At 36.9% G+C, this 21,539-nt stretch overlaps 1 protein-coding gene across 1 annotated transcript in view; it reads right to left on the reverse strand.

Moving 5' to 3' along the window:
• LOC131051031 (arabinosyltransferase XEG113) overlaps window positions 1-21,279 on the reverse strand; it is a 142,858-nt gene extending 121,579 nt beyond the window's left edge. The window contains exons 1-3 of the mRNA XM_057985377.2: window positions 20,963-21,279; window positions 19,113-19,397; window positions 18,779-18,984 (exon numbers count right to left, since the gene is read on the reverse strand). Coding sequence (XP_057841360.1) covers window positions 18,779-18,984; window positions 19,113-19,397; window positions 20,963-21,080 — 609 coding nt within the window. The 5' untranslated portion in view covers window positions 21,081-21,279. The remainder of the gene's footprint in view (window positions 1-18,778; window positions 18,985-19,112; window positions 19,398-20,962) is intronic.
• Window positions 21,280-21,539: the final 260 nt, after the last annotated feature.

Consider the following 21,539-nt stretch of genomic DNA (forward strand, 5'->3'; position numbering starts at 1 on the left):
AACAACTGGGTTAACCTATCTAATTCCCAATATCATCTCTCAGGAACAAGGAGGGTTTGTTCTAGGGAAAGAAACAACTGAAGGGGCTTTGATTGCTCATGAGATTATTCATTCAGTTTCATCTCATAAGACTGAGGCTATGATTATAAAATTGGACATGATGAAGGCATAAGACAGAATAAGTTGGAGCTTTTTACATCAGATACTATTGCAGTTTGGTTTCTCCAAAAAGTGGTGTAGATGGGTTATTTCTTGTATTTCACGTGCCAAATTTTCAATTATTGTGAATGGTAGTCCTCCAGGCTTCTTCTCCCCTTCACAAGGGGTCAGACAAGGTGATCCCCTTTCTCCGTTCCTCTTCATAGTTATGGCAGAGGCTCTCAGTAGAATGATTTCAGCCCAGCATTTAACCAAGGCATGGATGGGTATTCTTTTGCCTCAAACCCAAATTGCAGTAACTCATATTTTGTTTGCAGATGATACAATGATTTTTGGGGAACCATCCATTGGGAAGACAATGATCATCAAACAGACTTTGGATAGATATTGTGAGGTTTCTGGGCAGAAGGTAAATGCTTCTAAATCCAAGGTGTTCTTTTATTAATTGTTCTCCAGTGGTAGCTAATCGGTTAGCAAATGTTCTAGGATTTAAACAAGATAATCTCCATGGCAAATATCTTTGTATCCCCTTGTTTTCAGGACCCAACAATGGTTGTTTCTGGTCAAACATCTTGTCTTCCATCAAAAACAAGATTGCCTCATGGAAAAATACCTGGCTATCACTGGCAGGCAGAATTTTGTTGATAAAAACAGTTTTGGCTACTATACCAAATTAAATCATGTATGTCCTTCCAATTCCTAAAGGTGTTAGGGCAAAGTTAGAATCTAAATTAAAGGAATTTCTTTAGAAAGGCAATAAAAACCCAAAGAGTAAAATTCATCTTTTGGCCTGGGACAAAGTATGCTCTCCTAAGTCATGCAATGGAGCTAGGATACACAATTTTGATCATAGAAATCTAGCTCTAGGGGCTAAGCTAGTGTGGAAGCTTTTCTCTAACAACAAATTGATGTGGGCTTCTATTATAAGAGCTAAATACCTAGATTCAAAAGAACTTGAGAGAATTTTTACTATTCTCGATCCTCCTTTTGGGTCTCAGATGTGGAATTTCTTGCTCAAATGCAAAGCACTTTTTCTCCCATATTTAACTTGGCTAGTTCATGATGGAAAAACAACTTCCTTTTGGGAAGACTCAAGGAATGGCTTCCCTCCTTTGGATAGAATTGAGGGTTTGGAAGACATAGAAGCAATTCTAATTTCTTCTTGGGGAAAAAAGTTAAGTGACTATTTTTGAATATCTTATTTAGACGGCATGTGCAAGGTTCAATGGAAAGATGTTTTCACTGTGATGGCTCCAGCACATTAACAGCAAAGACTCTCTCAAGAGCTAAGTAGCAGAGTTGTTTTCTTCAAGAATGTAAAAGACAAACTTATCTGGTCACCTTCAAGAATAGGCTCTTACAATGTAAAACAAGGGTATAAGGTTCTTGCTGATAATGATGTCAGTCAGCATTCCAGAGGTTTTTCTTTTTGCTGGTCTAGGGCAGGCATACAAAAAGAAGGATCTTTTGCTTGGTGCGCCCTTAGAAGACGAATATTAACAAGTGACAGATTGACTTCATTAGGTATAGCTCAGCCTTTTAATTATGTGATGTGTGATGAAGTTTCAGAGTCAAGGGACTAGTTGCTTCTCAACTGCAATTTTGCTCAGCGATGTTGGAAATGGCTTCTTAATAAGCTTCATTGGTATTCCCACCTTCATATGGACCTGCTCTTGGTTTTTGAATCCTAGCCAAGATTATTTGGGGATTCTTTTTTTGCGACTATTTGGGACCTTGCCCCTACCATACTAATTTGGAATATTTGGTGGGAAAGAAATAGGAGAATATTTAGGAAGGATTCCAGTAATGCAGAGACAGTTATAAATAAGATTGAGATTTCAGTCTTTGAGGTGTTTAAGGCATATAATGTTAAACATAATGTTTACCTCTTGGGGCAGCGATATACTAAAGGAATGGAAATATTTAAATCTGCTCTTCAAAGGAAGTCTTATCAATAATTCAGGTAAAGACTCAATATAAAAGAAATTAGATGGAAGCCCCGAGAAGAGAATTTTTGTAAGCTTAATTTTGATGGTGCATCAAAGAGAAATCTACGAGTATCAATTATTGGTTGTGTTATTAGGGACCAAACAAGTAGGCTAATTATTGCAGGTCTCGTAAGAATTCCCAACAGCACAAATAATGTAGCAAAGGCTTTGGCTCTGAGTTTTGGTATTAGGCTTGCAATCATTGGTAAAGTGAAAAATTTGATTATAGGAGATTCCATAAACACAATTATGGCCCTTAAAGGATTTCAGGCTCTGTTGTGACCTTCTAACACATCGCCCTATTGCAAACGGTGACCCCCTCTTTCCTGCTTTCCACGTTGGTTAGTTTAGGGTTTTGGTAGCATAGTGGGCAATTTTGAGTTCCTGTGCCCAAGTTTCAAATTTTTTATCATGCCTAATTGTCATTACGGTCCTAAAGTTATAGGATCAAGTGCGTAAAAGTTGAGATTTTAAATGATCCTAATTTTGTCTAAGTGTAGACCTTTTGAGCGTAAACGTGTTTTTGAATGTCCTCGTCAGTGATTTTTAAGTGCCTAAGTGTTTTTTGACCTTTAGGAGTTGTTTTCTCGCTCCTAGGAAGTTATTCAAGTTGATTTTGCACTTTATCCTGATAGGTTTCCTTTTGTTTCACTCAAATTTTGGTGAATTTGCCTAAGTCCTGATGCGTTATGTTTGACAATTCTAAGTGTCTGAATGATTTTGAGTGGTTAAATTGTTAAATTCTTGATGAAAATCCATATTCTAAGGGTCAAAATGTCCAAATTCCTGATGGGAGGTGCTTGTCCCCCCCACATTTCCAATGACCCATGATTTTCCCCACTTAAAATCCTGATGGGAGGTGAATTTCCACTGGATTCCTAATGGACCTCTTTTTTCCCCCACTCATTATCCAAACATGGGGCAATTTTCCACCAGGGAGGTAAAAATTTGACTAAGTGTTGGGAAATCCTCCTGATGACCCACATTTTTCCACCAGGACTGCGGATGACTTTGATGATTCCTAATGCCAATCAATTTTCCACCAGTGCATTTCATGACGAGATTTCAAGGATTTTAATGCGGATAGTGATTCCAGACATGAGGCGAATTTCCACTAGTGCAAATATTGATGAATTTTTATCTAGAAAATTATCCTGACAGGGGTTGATTTTCCCCCAAAGTGAATTTTGAGCTGAATGACGAAGTTTAAGTTGGAATTTTTATTCCAAACACGGGTGATTTTCCCCTGGAGACATTTTTGTGCATTGATTCAGCTGAGGAATGTGGAGAGATCCAAATCATTTGCCATGACCTCCTACCTCGTGTGTATACTTGCACAATTTGTCACTTATAAAGGATTGATATGCAGAGGTGAAGTCAAGAATGGACAAGGGCAGTACAGAAGTTATGAATGCTATCCATAGCCGAACATGTATCGAATTGAAGATTATAAGAGAGTGAATGATGCATTCACCATGTACATCACACGGATGTTGCAGGACGGAATTCACAAGAGGTTGTCCAAGGAGGCAAAAGAGTTGATTGAGTAGTATGGATCATGGTACATACAGTTTCCCACTTTCACATACCTAAGGATTCATGGATTTCAATCCGAACCTTACAGGCTTCCTAGGTATCCTACAGACAAAATGATATTACTTGAGGTGGTGAGACAACTTCTGGAGTTTGATTCTATCCAGAAGGACAAACATAGAATGGGGATGACATTTCCTATTTCAATAGGGAAGACATTGGAGGTTTACCATTCCGCCACTACAACTAACACAGTTATTGAAGAACTTGCATTTTATCACCTTGTGACATACAAGAGAAGAGAAATATTTGATCCGAATAAGAAAGTTGGAAGGATCAGGGGAGATAAGTTCATACACAAGGTGGACATAGAATATTATTAGGCCAACCTGATGGACGAGAAAGCAATGAAAAGAAGAATGTGGTCCAGAATGTTCATGGATTTCATGAGGAAGTGTGGACTTTTCCTCATTCCTGATCAGATATTAGATGACAAGGATCATACGCATCCGCAATTTGAGAATGAAATAAAGAAGGCGATTCTATTGCCTAATTGGTCAGAACAAGAAGTGACAGATTTGAGTATATTGATGAGAGAAGTCTTGAGTTTCTCCTGAGGATGGGTAGACAGTCAGATGAACAAGTTAGTTGACATGGGTGTTATCTTCACATATGAAAAGATGAAACGGGAGGAATCCTCTTCCGAAGATGACTTAGTTTATTTGTTGATTCATGTCCACAATTCACAGAAGCTCATGCCAGAATGGGAGAACACCTTGGAAGCTTGCTCAGATGCGTTGGTGTTGGATTTTGCCAAGATCAAGGGGTCAATGAAATGTACAAAATAGAGACACAATATAGGACAAGAATAAACTGTATTCTCATCAATAGAAAATGATTCAATAGTAATCAACTGGATTCAATAGTTCAATAGTTGTTCCATACAATGTAGATGAGCCTGCTTATATAGGCAAGGCTAGGGATATGTATGAGCACACAAACATGACATGTGGCTCAATAAGAAACAAGGGTAGGTAGGAAATAGGTGTGGGTAGGTAGGAGAAATAATATAATATTCCACATGAGGTGGATCACCCATCGAAGGTGGAATTATCACTCCACTATAAGTGGATATGATAATGTAATAACAAGATCAACACCATAAGAGGTGGAATTTCTCCTACACACACTATCCCAATGTGGCACAAACACCCAAGTGTCTCATATCCAAACTACTATGAAATGCATTATCCTAAGTAAACTTAAGTAAGTGTCATAATATCCATGATGAATAATTATTTACACCAACAGTTGGACATGATTGATCTACAAACAAGATGCCTTACCCAACATTTCCATGGAGGGATTAGATTTTGTATTAGCTAGATTCTTGGATTATGCTGTGAGAGAAAGAGATACAGGATGGAATCTTCTAGAAGATTCCCTATTTGATGACTACGTGTCTTTCTATTGGGCCATATGTTGGTGGCTCCATTTTTTTTGTAAACCCTAAGTAGGGAAACTCTAGGGCTATGTTGGCATGATCTTGGCCCTTGATTTTGAAAAATCTTGGCCATCCATTTTGTATGAGACTATATATACCCCATTGCCTCTCATTTGTAAGAGAGGGATTTTTGAGAATTGTTGGTAGATGTTGCAGATTTGAATATAAAACATTGTCCGACTTGATGGTGTTTTTTGTTTAAGTGTTGTCTTGCATTCAAGGTTCTCAATTCCTCCAAGTTAGATTAGAATTTTAGATTTAGAATTTGCTTTCAAGTTTGTTAGATTGAATGAAAGAATTTGTTGAATATATTTGTGTGGAATCCATTTATCCATACCACTAGCCTCTTGTTGATTGTAAGTGTGCCTTGCATAGTCAACTGGAATTTTATGCAAGCTTAACTTCGATTATTATACGTCCATTGTTATGCATCAACTTGGATTGTATCAATGTTTGATGGTTGTAATTTGAAAATCTATAAAATACACCTTAGATGATTGCACTAAACTTGCATCAAAATCTGTTTGACTTGATGGTGAGACCTTGCCTAGTTTGATTCCACTGAATTTGTTCACCACTTGTTGCATTCTAGGCTTAAAATAGACTTCCTAAACCCTATTCTTTTTTTCCCTTTCTTTTTAGAAAGTCTTGTTAGAATTGAGTTAAGAGCTTCATTGTTAAATCCTAAGTTATCAGCACACCTATTCCACATTCATGATAAGCGAAGTTGATTTGAACAATTGTGTAGGTCCCCAAGTGTAAACAACAATTCACATCGACCATTGAGTTACCCACTCGTCAAGACCTGACTATAGAAACCTTGGAATCATTTTAGTTGATCTTACCCTTAGCATCTGAGGTGATTTTGTTCAAGAGAGGGTAAAGTACTTTGGTATTTTATTCTGATGTTTGCATGTGCGTAAAACACACATCAACAAGCTCCAAATTGGAGAATTGATTATATCATTCAAGAAGTCCAGAATAAATGGGTTAATATGGAAAAATTCATCATTGTCCATTGTTACAGAGAAGAAAATAGTCTTGTTGACTTATTGGCAAACCAAGCTTGCTCTCTTTCTGATGGAGAAAGAATTTTTAATGATAAGGATATAAGAAATGGGGATTTACTAAGGAGATTTAATGATGATCTCAATCCTAATGTCGCCTAATGACATTACCCATGAGGCATTTCAAATAAAAGAATTATGATGTCACATTATTCATTACTAACATGTGTGCGTACTTGTGCAATTTAATCTTCCCTACGGCTCATATATAGTTATTGTCCTTTGTAATATCATCTCATGCTAATGTAAACTACTTGTTACGGGCAGTGATTTTATTCGTTGTCCTTTCATCCTTGTTGAGAAGAATCTTGACTCATATGTCGATGTTGGAGGTGATGCCCAAAGAGATGGTGTGATGGCTATGTACGTTCCTCTCATGCCGCCTTGTTTTTCTAAAAGTTCTCATGTGTATGCAAGCTGCACAGTTTGTTAATCTGCACGGTTGTGAGACAGATGGCTCTTTCCGGTCATCTTTTGCTTGTGTTTGATCTGAAACCTTCCCAAACACCGGATTTTCCTCTTTTGCCATATCACTTGCATGTGTATGACTTGTTATATATCTATGTTGGGTCCGCATTGGTGTTGTTCATCGTATACCATGGCTTTCAGAGTTATGCTCCAGGGTATATACATGGATGTTTGACCAGGCGGTAACATTCCTCTGTTTACATTGTCCTCAGCTTTCTCCCTTCCTTGTAACAACATTGAACAGGCAATCATCAATGTTCTCGGTGCAGAATGGTTGCATAGAAATCCGTTCTTATTGCCTTCGAAGGTGGCTTCAAGATTTGCGACTATGGTTATGGACCTCTCCTGGTCTATGGATGTATCTAAGTGTAGAATCCCTTGCCCAATCTGATGTAAAACTTGTTGTTTATGGCTCGAGGAATATCGTCAAACAATTCATATGCTTACTTCCATCTTGCTGGTCTGTGTTATGAGTCTGATATATTCTTTGAAAGAATGATTCTAGAATGCTTCCAATGCTTGAGAATCAACACTTCAATGCATAAATTATCATCTAGATGCCTAACTGACTCCTTATAATCAATTACGATGCACATATATGATTTTCTAATTGAAAACATGCACCTACAGCAACTGTCATTTCAACAAACAGTTGGCATGAAAGCTAAGTTGCCGATCAATGATGAATATTACATTGAATGTGAAACATGCAACTTATATGCTTTTGTATCAGCATGCTAAATCAACTATGACAATGCATATATTCCCCTTTACGATGATGCTGGCCATGACAACAAAAGATGCAATGAAGAAATGATTTATCTAATACAATGACCATAAATAGAGAACCTGGAATTTCAATGGCTGCCTTGAGATATTGGTTCGATTCTCCTCAAATGCATTGCCTTTGTCATCACGGATATGGCACCTAGTTTTCTTGTCTCCCAACGATGCTCCCTTAATTTATTCAGAATTTTTAAGTGCCTTCAAGCATAAAATCGCCCAAGCCCTAGTTGTACGGCTGAAGGGAAAAGCACGGCTGGTAAGCTGCAGCAAATGTATGGCCTATAATGGCTGCAATTGATGTGCAATAATGATGCTTTGATTCTACTCATACACCTCCTTCAATCTACTAGAAACTTAGAATAACTCTTGCAAATTAAGCACAATTAGAACCCCTGTGTGAAGTTCCCCTGAATGCCAAATTCAATGGATATTTCACCACCTCAAATGGCTGCAACACTGAAGATTTTACAGTTCTCCAATGGCTGGCTGAAGTTGAAACCCTTGGCTCCCACTTGCAGAGAAAAGTCATGAGAAAAAAACATAATCATAATAATTCAATTTTCAAAGCAAGGTGAATATATATGTTTTCCAAGAGGGGTCAATTTCTCCCAAAAGCACATTAAATGCTCATTAAAATATTATATCACTTCACTTTAATATTTAATGTCTTTTAACCTTGAGATAAGAGCCAAAATTAATTTAATACTTGGCCCCCTTTTAATGATGAACATGACCCTTTCTTTATGAAATAATAATAACTTATAATATAACATTAAATGGCCTCATAATAAAATTTATTAATAAAGTTATCACTTTAATAATAATGAAATAAGCATAACTCCATGATTAATCAATATTTCTTCATTCTGTCTGCACCGGGGAGTTGACCATTTTATCCTCTGCCCAACCCACTGACTTACTAAAAATAGAAAGGGTCCCTCTCGATCATCCCCCGACTTACTATAAATAATAAGTATATGAAACTGAGACCAAACAAAGTCCAATTTGATCCAAACAAAGACCAAACTGGAACATACTGAATTTTGGAGAAGACAAGAACCTCCATTAACCAAGCCTCTGCCTCAGAAGACCCTATCCACAATTATTAGCCTACGAGGGTCGGAATGATAGGCTAATCACTCAAGAATAGGAACGAGCTAAAAAGGGGACATTACAACATTGAACAAGCAATCATCAATGTTCTCAATGCAGAATGGTTGTAGAGAAATTCGTTCTTACTGCATTCAAAGGCGGCTTCAAGATTTGTGACTATGGTTATGGACCTCTCCTGGTCTATGGATTTATTGAAGCTCCTCATTGGCACCTTTGTCCCCCGTTGTTGTTCACATGGGAGGGTGTATCAACTGCTTTGGAAGATTATAATGTCTTCACAGATTATCCTTTGATTGGAGGTTTTCTTAAAAGAAATGATTTAGTGGAAGAATCGGTCTCAAGGTCAGTTCTCATTTCCATTATCAATGGTTTGAAAGCAAATTCAGCGGGTCCTTTTCATTCTTGGATACAAACATACAGGAATATCATTGGTGAGTCTTTGTTCTCCACTACACTATTGAAGTTTGATGGTATTCGTGAACTTCTTGACAATGCTGAAATTGATCCTCATGGGTATCCATCTTCTTTCCCTCTTCCTTCAAATTTAGCATCCTCTGAAGAATCTTCAAATGGGAAATAATTTTGCAATATTACAACATCTTTCAGGTTTTTGTAAAGATCTTCTTGTCATGGTATGATGTGGGTTGTCTTTCACTATCTATTCGGGGTATATAGCTGTGATTTTCTTCTCCCTATGTGTCGAGGGTTGACAGATTTCCCCCCCTATTGGCCTTCTTATATCAGTGTTTATATGGGTTGTATAGCAATGGTTGCAGTAGTTTTCTTCTCATTGTATTCTAAGGGTTGATAGAGTTGCCCTCATTTTGGCTTTCTAATATCTTATATGCAATCAATATTTTAATATAATATATATAATATTCAGGCTTCGGCCTTTTGCCAAAACAAAAATGAGCATTCAAGTAGTTTCCTTCATGATACAATGATGTTGGCTGATGTCATGACCCTCCCCTCTAACAAAAATGAAATCTAATTCATTGAGCTAAGAAATCTAGTTATTTAATTATAATGATCAATTGTGATAAAATATATTCAAGCTATACTTGGAAGGATCCTAGATGGATCACTTGAGTCCCCGAGGCTATAGGCCAAATTCCAAGGCAGGTTTCAAGCTTTTGAATTTCATACCTCTAACGACAGTGACCTCAATGCACTTCCAATGGGGAAGTGTAGTCTTCAGGTATGTAACTCGTGACCTGGATGATCCCAATGAATCTGAGACTATGGCCAAAGCACATACCTATCACATACCTTTCTTGTGAGATGCCTACCCCATTTGGGCAGATGTTTGTCCCGAATGGACAAAATCCTAACCCATATGGTTGGATGTTGTCCCAAATTGGACTAACACCTATCCCATATGGATAGAAGTACCCAAGTATACCTATGAATGAACACTTACTAATTTAAAAAGAAGAAAAAAAAATTGACCTTTTTAGTAAAAATCTATTGGGTTGCTACAATTAGTGCATGAGGTTTATTAAATTGCTTCATAGTTTTCAAACATAATATTTCCACATTTTCAAACGTAAGAGTGCGCTCTTGTTTTTAACTGTGTAGTATTTTTTCACAATATTTAGGATCACACTCAATGATCAATCATCCAAAAGAGGCTAACAATGAGAATGGATTGCAAAGAATGGTCCTTATAAGGAGATAGGTAAGGTAATAACGATTACCAAGATCTAGTTAAAGAAAAGAAAGAAACAAGAAGTACCTAATAAATAAAAATAAATCGAATACCATGTAAATTATGTTAATATGTGAAGTTCGCCGTTGGCTGTTAACATGCATGTGTCCTTTTATTCCTTTGTTTTGTCTATTCATATGCCTTGATACATTTTATATAAAAATTAAAGAATTATCCCTTCTAACTAGTTGATGGAAAACCATTGTAAACTATAAAATATAGTGATACAATGATGTTGGCTGATGTCATGACCCTTCCCTCTAACAAAAATGAAAATGATCAATTGTGATAAAATAAATTCAAGCTATACTTGGAAGGATCCTAGATGGATCACTTGAGTCCCTAAGGATTTAGGCCAAATTCCAAGTCAGGTTTCAACCTTTGTGTTTCATACCTTTGACGACAGCGACCTTGGTGCACTTCCAATGGGGAATTGTAGTCTTCAGGGATGTAACTCAAGACCTAGATGATCCCAATGAGTCTAAGACATACCTATCACATACCTTTCTTGTGATATATGCCTACCCCATTTGGGTGGATGTATGTCTCGAATGGACAAATGCCTAACCCATATTGTTGGATGTTGTCCCAAATTAGACAAACACCTATCCTGTATGAATATAAGTACCCAGCTATACCTATAAATGAACACTTAACATTTAGGATTGCAGTCAATGATCCATCATCCAAAAGGGGATAACAATGAGAATGGATTGCAAAGAATGGTCCTTATAAAGAGATAGGTAAGGTGATAACGAATACCAAGATCTAGTTAAGGAAGAGAAACAACAAGAAGTGCCTAATAAATTAAAAAAAAATTGAATACCATGCAAATTATGTTAATATGTGAAGTTCGTCATTGGCTGTTAACATTCATGTGTCCTTTTATTCCTTTGTTTTGTCTATTCATATGCCTCGATACATTTTATATAAAAATTAGGGAATTGTCCCTTCTAACTGGTTGATGGAAAACCATCGTAAACTGCTGCTTTGAATAAAGAGACCATCACCTGCTTTTCCAGTGGATGTAGCCTTTACTGGTGAACCACATAAATTCACGTCATTTGTGTGTTCTATTTTGTTCTTTCTTGCTGTTGTGTATAACAATTAAATTCTTTATCTGCCCTAATAACTTAAAAACCAATATCTGAGCTGCAAAGAATTGAGGAGAGATGGAGGATGCAAACAAATGAAGAATTGAAAATTTCTCAGGCCAAAATTTTGGAATGTGGAAACTACAACTAGAAGCCCTGTTAGTTCAAAAACATCTTGCAATCACGCTAGAAGGTAAAGCCAAGAAGCCAGCTGCAATGTTTAATGAAGATTGGGATAAACTGGACAAGAAAGGCAGTGGCAACAATTATTCTCTCCCTATCTAGTAATGTTTTGTTTAGTGTTGCAACAGAGAAGACAACAAAAGAATTATGGGATAGATTGTCAGATATGTATGAGATGACCTCCACATCCAACAAAGTTTCCTTGATGAAGAAATTATACAATTTGAAGATGAAGGAAGGCAGTAATGTATCAAATCATTTGAATGAATTTAATACATTGATCGATCAATTAATTTCTATGAGCATAATTTTGATGATGAAATCAAGGCCATCTTGCTATTGTGCTCTTTACCTAATATCTAGGAAGGAGTTGTTGAGGCTGTTAGCAGCTCGGTATTTGGTAAAGGAAACAAGCTAAAATGCAATGATGCTGTTGAGATTCTTCTCAGTGAGGACATTAGAATATAAATTCAAGGCACATCAATGGGAGATGCCTTAGTAATTGGTGGTAGAGGGAGATCATAAGAACGAGGAAAAAATAACTATGAAAGAAGATCTAAATGGGGCAAAATATCAAAATATAGAGGAAAAAATATTAGCTGCTGGTATTGTGGTAAAAGGAATTGTTGATCAATCAAGAAGGCTGAAAGTCAGTCAAAAGAGAATGAGACAAATGCAACATATGAAGAAGATGCAGGTGCTCTTGTTCTAACTATAGGAGAAGCTACAGCAGATGTTTGGGTGCTTGATTCTTGAGCATCATTTCATGCCACATCATGCAGGGAGTATTTCAAAAACTATCAAAGTGGTAACTTCAGTAAGATTTATCTTGGTGATAATGAACCTTGTGATATTGTTGGCAAAAGAAACTTGACTTCAGCCGGGAAAATGAATGTTCAAGGATGTTGTCACTTTCAAGTCAAGTGCATGGAAAGTGACAAAAGGAGCCTTGGTGATTGCTAGAAGGGAAGCAAGCACTTTGTATGTGCTAGAGAGTCATGCTGAAGTGGGAGCTGCAATGGCAGTAGCAGATTGCGGAATGGAGCTTAAAAATAAAAGGCTCAATCACATGAGCAAGAAAGGCCTTGAGATTTTGCACAAAAAGGATCAACTCCCAAGGTTGAAATCAGTAGAGTTGGATATGTGTGAACATTGTATATGCAGAAAACAAAGGAGGGCCAGACTCTCTACTGAGGAGCATGACAATAAGACATGACCATCAGAATTAGTGTACTCAAATGGTTTTGTCCCATGGAGGTAACATCTATTGGTAGGTCAAATTATTTTATCACTTTTTTAGATTATTGCACTAGGAAGGTTAGGGTTTATATGTTAAAAAGGAAGTTTGAAGTCTTTAGCATGTTTAAAAATTTCAAAACACTTATAAAAAAACAAACCGAAAACAAAATTAAGTGCTTAAAAACAAATAATGGTTGTGAATTTTGTTCTATAGAATTTGATTAGTTTTGTGCAAAGAATGGTATCCAAAGGATTAAAATTGTTCCCTTTACACAATAAGAAAATGATCCAGCTGAAAGGACAAACAAAACTATTTTCGAGAGAGCCTGCAACATGCTCTCAAATGCAAGATTGGTAAAACGATTTTGGACAGAGGTGTAAATACAGCAGTGTATTTAATTAACCCAAGTCTATCCTCTCAAGAGATTTTGAAATTCCTGAGGAGAAGTGGCTACGAAAGAGAATTTCTTATAATCATCTACAAATGTTTGTTTGTGAAGCTTTTGTTCAAATTCCATAGGAAAAAAGAACAAAGCTTGATGTGAAGTTGAAATGATGTATCTTTGCCAGATATCGAGATGAGAAATACAGCTACAAGTTGTGCGATCATATTTCAAAACAAGTCACTTGCAACAAAAAAAAACTAAAAAATTAATGCCAATTTCACCAAAACAGGGGATGCCTACAAAAGAATATGTGCAATTGGAAGACACAACAACCAGGGAATATATTCCATTAGAAGACATCACAAGCAAGTCAGAGTGATGTGTTCAAACAAAAAGAGATTTTATATCAGTCACAGGTAGAACCACAAGTTCAGCTCCCAAATTTTCATGTAACGAAGTGCAAGATCATCCCATTGGTACTCGCGAGGAAGGTACTCCACAAGAATTGATTCCTCATTTGAGGATCCACCAAGGAGCATAGGCCTCCTACAGAATTTAATGACTTTATTCAATATTTATTATTTTTGAATGGAGCTAAACCTGCAACGTTTCAAAAAGCTTGTAATGATAAAGATTGCAAACAGTGGATGGATGCAATGAGAGATGAGATGGGATCTTAAATGGCAAACCACACATGTGATTTGGTTCCTCTTCGACCTCACTGGAAACCATTGAAAAATAGGTAGGTGTACAGATTGAAGGAAAAGAAGAGGTGGGAAGAAACAATGCAAGGCCAGATTGGTGATTAAAGGATATGTAGCAAAAGGGTGTTGATTTCACTAATATAAATTCACCAGTAGTGAAAATGACTTCCATCAGGGCAGTGTTGGGATTGGCAGTTATTTATGACCTTCAATTGGAGCAGCTTGATGTCAATACAGCCTTCTACACAGTAATTTGGAAGAAGAGTTGTAAATGAAGCAACCTAAAGACTTCGAAAAAGAAGGTAAAGAGGATTTTGTTTGCAAATTAAATCAAAACTGGTATGGTTTGAAACAAGCTCCTAGACAATTGTATTCAAAATTTGATTCTTTTATGGCTAAGCAAAATTTTACTACGTGTGAAAATTTTACTAGCACGGCTATTGTTGGCAATCTGAAACAGCAATACGCTAACAAGTTTTCAATGATGGATTTAGGGGCTGTCAATAAAATCCTTGGAATCATGGCAATCAAAGATAAGCAAAAAAGAGAATTAAAATTGTCACAAGAAAAGTATATTGAGAAGGTTTTGAACAGGTTTAGCATGAAGAATGCCAAGGCAGTAAGCACACCTTTAGCTGGTCATTTCAAGCTATCCTATGAAATGTGACCTAAAACACAAGAAGAAAAGGAATACATGGAAGGAGTGCCTTATTCCTCTGCTGTTGGGAGTCTCATGTATGCGATGGTCTGCACAAGACCAGACATTGCTCATGCAGTTGGAGTGGTCGGCAGGTGTATGAGTAGTCTGGGTAAAATTCATTGGCAGGCTGTAAAATGGATTTTGAGATACTTGAAGGGCACGTCACAAAATGTTTCGATATTGAGAGGAAAAGATCCACAGCTGCAAGGTTTTGTTGACTCCAACATGACCGGTGACTTGGAGAAAAGACTATCGATCACTAGGTATGTATTCACCTTTGTAGGGGCAGTGAACGATTGAGTTTCTAGATTGCAGAAGGTGGTAGCTCTCTCCACTACCAAAGCTAAATACATTGCAGTCAACGAAGGAGATACTATTAGCTGAGTTGGGAAGTAAACAACAAGATTTTACTTTGTATAGTGACAGCAATAGCTCTATACATGTGGCCAAAAAATGTAGCTTTTCATAACAGAAAAAAGCACACAGTTGTGGTATCATTTCATTCGAAGTGTCCTTGAATAGGGTAAATTGAAGTTAGAAAAGATTTCATACTGGTTCGAATCGTAGTGATGCATTTACTAAGGTTGTTCCAAAAAAGATGTTGGAGTTGTACAGAGCTTCTCTTGCTTTGCCGATACTGTGACAATAAGCCTGGCAAAGCAAGTGACATCTCTGAGCTAGCCATTTGTAGCATGGATCCCACTTCAAGTGGGAGATTGTTAATAGGTGAAGTCCTCCACTGGCTATTCACAATCATATGTCCTTTATTCCCCCGTTTTGTCTATTCATATGCCTCTATACATTTTATATAGAAATTGGCGAATTGTTCCTTGTAACTAGTTGATGAAAAAACATTGTAAACTATTGCTTTGACTGTCAACTGCTTTTCTCGTGGATGTAGCCTTTAATGGTGAACCACGTAAGTCTGGAAAAGCAAGTGACATCTCTGAGCTAGCGATTTGCAGCATGGATCCCACTTCAAGTGGGAGATTGTTAATATGTGAAGTCCTCCACTGGCCATTCACAATCCTGTGTCCTTTATTCCCCTGTTTTGTCTATTCATATGCCTCTATACATTTTATATAGAAATTGGGGAATTGTTCCTTGTAACTAGTTGATGAAAAAACATTGTAAACTATTGCTTTGACTGTCACCTGCTTTTCTCGTGGATGTAGCCTTTAATGGTGAACCACGTAAATTTGTGTCATCAATGTGATCAGTTTTTGCTTTCTTGCTGCAGTGTATAACAATTAAATTATTTTATCTGCCCTTATAACTTAACAAATTATAGATGATTAAACAATATAGTAAAAAGTTTATAAAAGAAAAAAAATAAAAGAGGAGAGCAAATCGCTCATAGACAAAAAGACATGGAAAGGGAAAACTAACAAATTTTGTGAGAAAGAGAAAGCACCTAATGACAATGAGGAATTCAAAAAAGATACAAGAGGGGAAAAATGCAAAAAGAAATAAAAAACAAATGAAAAAGGAAGTAATCGAAGAACAAGAAAAAAAGCCACAACACAAGAATCAAAAAGAAGAAGAAAAAAATAATTATAAGGAGTTAAAATGAAAAAATTGAGAAAAGAAAGGAGAAGAATTGAACACAATCAAAGTTAATGAAAGGGTTCAGCTTGAAAAATAAAAGGGCACAAAAGAAATTAAGAGAAAGAAAGAGAGAAAAAGATAAAATGAATACAAAAAGGAGATGTTTGAATTGAAAGGAGGACCACAGAATAAGTTAGGAAATAATGACAAGCAAATATTAAAAAGAAGAAACAATAAAAAATGCAGATAAATGAGAATGGGATAAAGTGATAAATATAAATCATTAAAAGGCCAGATGAGCTTGAGGAACGCTGGGAGTCCATGGGTAGCAGCATTCTCTTCCTGAAGAGACTGTCAGGAGTGGTAGAGTGCGAGGAGGATGGCTGGATAAGCACCTATATGAGGGAGGAGGGTTTGGTGGTTGATGAGGCAGAAGCCCAAGATGATTCCAGCAATATGGGTCTGTCTGCGACTGGTGAGGAGTGGCTGGAGAACAGCATGAGGGACTTCATGGAGATGGCCAGAAGCCCGGCTCACCATGCGTGCAGACTAGAGTGCCATGTGGTTGCTCGGGCCGTTGCTGCTCAACAAACACTTGCAGATGAAAATGAAGACGCCGAGATTCATGATGATGAATAATATGCTAAGTTACTGATTCTTCCCTAAAATGTCTGGATCCTGATTTGGATTCTGCCCCGGTCCTGGCCCGAGCCTGATTCCCAGTGGATTCCTCCCGGGTCCTTCCCAGGTGACTGGATCCCACAGGACCCACAGAGGACCTAGCCACCTGGGAAGGACCCGGGAGGAATCCACGGGGAACCCAGGCAGACCCAGGCGGACCAAGGAAAGAGATTTGCTAAAGGAAAGATATTTAATTATAATTCAATTGTGACTTTCTCAAAGGGCAGCGATTTGCTAAAAGGAAAGATATTCAATATAATTAAATTAAGGTTTAAGGCAGCGATTAGGATGAAGGGTTGTAACCATTTCAAAGGGGCATTAGTGGTGAAAGGGTGTGACAACCCTCCACAAAGGGAGATATAACAAGGAGAGAAATCTCATTTGGAGAGGGGCATGAGATAATCTGAGTATATATTTGGAAATCTGGAAAATTAGAAAATAAAAGCAGAAATAAGATATCTTAGTCCATTTTAAATATGAATATGATATTAGTTATTAGGTTATTAGTTATTAAATTTACAATGTATGAATATTAATTGGCATTGGCAATTATGGATTTATCATTTATGAATGGAAAGTCGCATTGCATATTTCATATTTGTATGGATTGTATCATTGTAATAATCAATAATGGTAGTGATAGTTTATAAATTATATAATTATATTTTATAATTTTGATGTTTGAAGTTTGAACATATATATATAGACGTACCCGTACCCATACCCAAGGAAATAAAATTGCCGAATCTGCGAATCCGTACCAGATTCCGTATCCGTATCCGTACCCTAATCGGTAACTTGGTAATATGTTTGTTTGTTACTTTGGGGTTATGATAGCATATATAGTATAGTTTCTGTTTATAGAGAAAGGTATAGAACGGCAAATGTGTCTATGTCAGGTCTTCTGTATAATATCCACATTTTGTTTGTCTGCAGGTTTTAATCGACTTGCTGTCTGGGGGTAGTTTTGACTGGTTCTCCCCCATTTACTGTCTTCTATGCTGGTCTAGAGCAAGATAGATATGTAAGGTGTATGGGTGTATAGACAAACTTTACTGTAAATTTCTTTTATTATCAATACAATGGGAGCTGGCAAAAAGTATATAATTAAAAGGCTGAAAGGACAATACCTATTCTCATTGTTATCCCCAACCTGATGATGAATCACGAATGTGATCCGAAAGTTGATGTGAAAAAACAATACAGAGTTTAAGCTAAAAGCACACCTTATGATTTCCAAGCATATGTATTATGAATATCAATTGTAAAATAAACATGAGTGTCGTTTACCAATGAAGGGCTTGACAAAGAGGTCAAGAAAATGGTCTAGTAGAAGCGTGGAATAATCATTTGTTTAGCATTTCAGTTTATATGATAGTTGAGGACTATTTTCAAAACGCTTTTGGATTGAATGTCATGCCAAACAGCTTAATTAAAGCTGTAGTTTAAAATAAAACAAGGAAGCATCATGTCATTGCTAGAAATCAACAAGAAAGTATCATAAGAAAAAAAACAAATCTGGAACAAATTAGCACACAAAACATCACTTAGCTTAGAAATATAGAAATGTACCTTCAACCAATTCATGTCCGTGTCAAATATCAGAAGCTGAAAACTAAAGAAAAAAACATTGTTCACAAACAAAAGGCTTGAGAAAGAAGTTGAGAAATGGGTTTAGAGGCAATAGGAACTATGAGGTAGTCATTTGTTTTGCATTTCAGCTTGAATGTTAGTTGAGGGCCATTTTCAAAAGGCTTTAAGGGTGACTGTCACGCCAAAATTTTCATATTTCTAATAGCTTAGCAAAGTGGAATATCATGCCATTGCAAAGAACAAACACATAAACGATTTTAAGAAAAAAATAATCTAACGCAAATCGGCATACAAATATTACACAACTTGGATAAAGTAATGTACCTTCAACCAAACCATGTCCGTGTCGCAGATCAATAGCTCGGAACCAAAGGACATAAAAACATTGATCAAAAATACTTTTTCTCGTCCCATCTTATGAAATGTTGGCGATCCCCAACCAGCATCAGCTGTTATCATTTTGCTGCCCATATCAAAAACTGGAATTCCTTTCCAATACAAAGCCTTCACAACTTTTTCATCCATTCCACCTGAAAGTAAATAGTCATAGACATCACTTTTTCCCAACAATAAAACATATTGATAACCATTTATCAAATATTATAAAAGATAGTGAAGAACCAAAAAGCTTTTTAAGCAAAAGCAGGTTAAAATTTACCAACAAGAAGATTATCAAGTCCCAAGTCTGTGAGGTGTTTGACCCAATTAAGAATAAAATCCATGAATGCATAATTCCCAAATGTGACAATAATAATGTTGTCTTTTGATCGGGAATCAACCATTTCCTTGCTCAATACAAAAGCCTTTGACGATGGCATTTTACTGGCAATAGGTGGTATTTGCCAAATGGGTTTTTCCCAAACTGAACGAACGGATGGTTCTTTAGGATCAGATGACATAGGTGGAGAAACATTTAAGTTGGAATCATCCTTTATGTTTGCCCCTGTCAATATAAAAGAGTTCAATATTAGGTTAAGAAATAATCATTAAAGGCATCCACAAGCATGCACAAGTACACAAGTACAATTGAGAAAAAGCATAGCATGCAACCAAATTTCAGAAGTAGATATGTGCTATATAATGGCCTCAGTACGCATTCACTTTCTCAGTTCCCTGTATAAACTTTTATACCAGCCTCTGGAACTATTTTGTAGATGAAGATGATAGTCCCTTTGAATTTGGCTGCATAGACACTTGTTGGCCTACGCCTTATCAGACAATACAGGGTAAACTCATTTGTCCCTTTCGGATAACTCATAACTCAGCTAAATCGGATATCAGGACCCAAGCTCTGCATCGAATTAACTACTACAGGTCCCTTGCACACTAATTAGTAATTTAATTAACCATTTCTGTCTCGAAATGCCTCTTCTGAGTCAAAAACTGCCACTCATTCCATGTATAGGCCATTTACCTATTTGTACATTTGCGTTTAAAAAATAAAAGCCATACACAATGCTTCAAAACAGGGGACTCTAGTTTCAATGTTGTTCAACTTCCAAGTCACAAAATTATCATGCTTGGCTCAATTCCAATGGGAAATAACCAAAACTTGTCTGATCAATGCCCAAGCCAGTGGCTTGATGGTAAGAACACCTGTCAGTGCCAATGGAAGATCCTAGGTTTGAGTCCTAGCAAATTGAGTAGTGCTGACATCAACTTAGATTTGAAATCGATAGATGGACAAACAGTTACAGAAGAGTGGAAGATAAGAATATGCCACTGCAGGTGAAGTTAGAAGGAATGGTGTTTCATATGAAATGTTTTGTCTATGTGGCATCTGAGCCACGTAATCGCCATCCTGAAAGCCAACTATATGCCTTCCCTACTACAAAAATGCAAGACTTGCAGAAACAGGTGAATAACTAATCAGAATTTATTGTTGAAGTTCCATCCTCCAGAAGCAACCTGCAGTACTGCAAATTTGACACTTGATTTACACTTGAGCACTCTTATCTTAGATCAGATCACAGCTTTGGCTTTGTAGTCCCAGGCATTATCTTGGTCACGTGGACATTATTAAAACCATTCCATTTCATTTCAATCTTAAGTCTCCCAACAGAAACTTAAGCCAGGGTAGAATGACCTATCAAAGGGTCATAACCATCCCAATAAATTGGGAAAAAAGGAGAATGCACTGTACTGGTAGATAATAGCAACTGCCAAAGGATGATCACGGATAGAAAGCTACCAGACCTAAAACTTATCCAATTATATTTCCTAGTTCACTGTTAGTGAATAAATAAGCTCGCTCAATTCAATTGTTCATCGCAAGTGGCTATCCCCAAGCAATACAAAAACATGGACCATCAACTCAGCAAAAAGCTATAGACATAACTCAATCCTAAAAGTCAACTGGCCCAAAAAATGCCAATACTCCTAATGAGCTTCCATGGACAAGCAAAACCAATGCTTTAGGCAGGACACATGGTAAAGTTCAACAAAACGAAAACTACTCGAGAAAAAATGTATTAATTCAAATAACTAACTAAAAATTAATGTAGTTACCAGAACTGTTAAATGTCTGATTCACGATGTCCCAGTACACGGGCTTCCCCAAATATGCCATTGCTATCAGAGTCCCCAATACCACAGAGATTTGAATGGCTATGAAAATTGGCTTCATCTTCTTCAACTGCACGATTAAGAGCACACACTGTGCCAATTAATTCGGCCCAAAAAGGCCCCAGCAAAACAAATATCAACTCAAGGCATTGATCAAACTATATGACCACCTTTGTCCCCTGCATAGCTATTTCCCAATATTTGTAGGTGCGGCCATGGTTGACGAAGATCCAAGTAATGTGTAAAATATGAATTGTGCTCAGCAGACTGAGTCTTTTAAGTTAACCAGGATTTTGTGGATCCCAACCGGGGTTAAATAACTGGTCAACTCAAGTTGCGAGACCTTTGCGCTCATTTGTCGCCTATCACAGTATTTTCTCTTTTTTTAATTTTGTTGCCACTGAATATTTTAGTTTTTTATTATTATTATTTGAGATCTATAACATTTATTTTGTTTTTGCAGCTGATTGATTTTGGGAGTGTGAATCAATCTTGTACACATAATTAATTAATTTGTTTA

Source organism: Cryptomeria japonica, chromosome 2 (genome assembly GCF_030272615.1).
Source record: "Cryptomeria japonica chromosome 2, Sugi_1.0, whole genome shotgun sequence".
Lineage (NCBI taxonomy): Eukaryota > Viridiplantae > Streptophyta > Pinopsida > Cupressales > Cupressaceae > Cryptomeria > Cryptomeria japonica.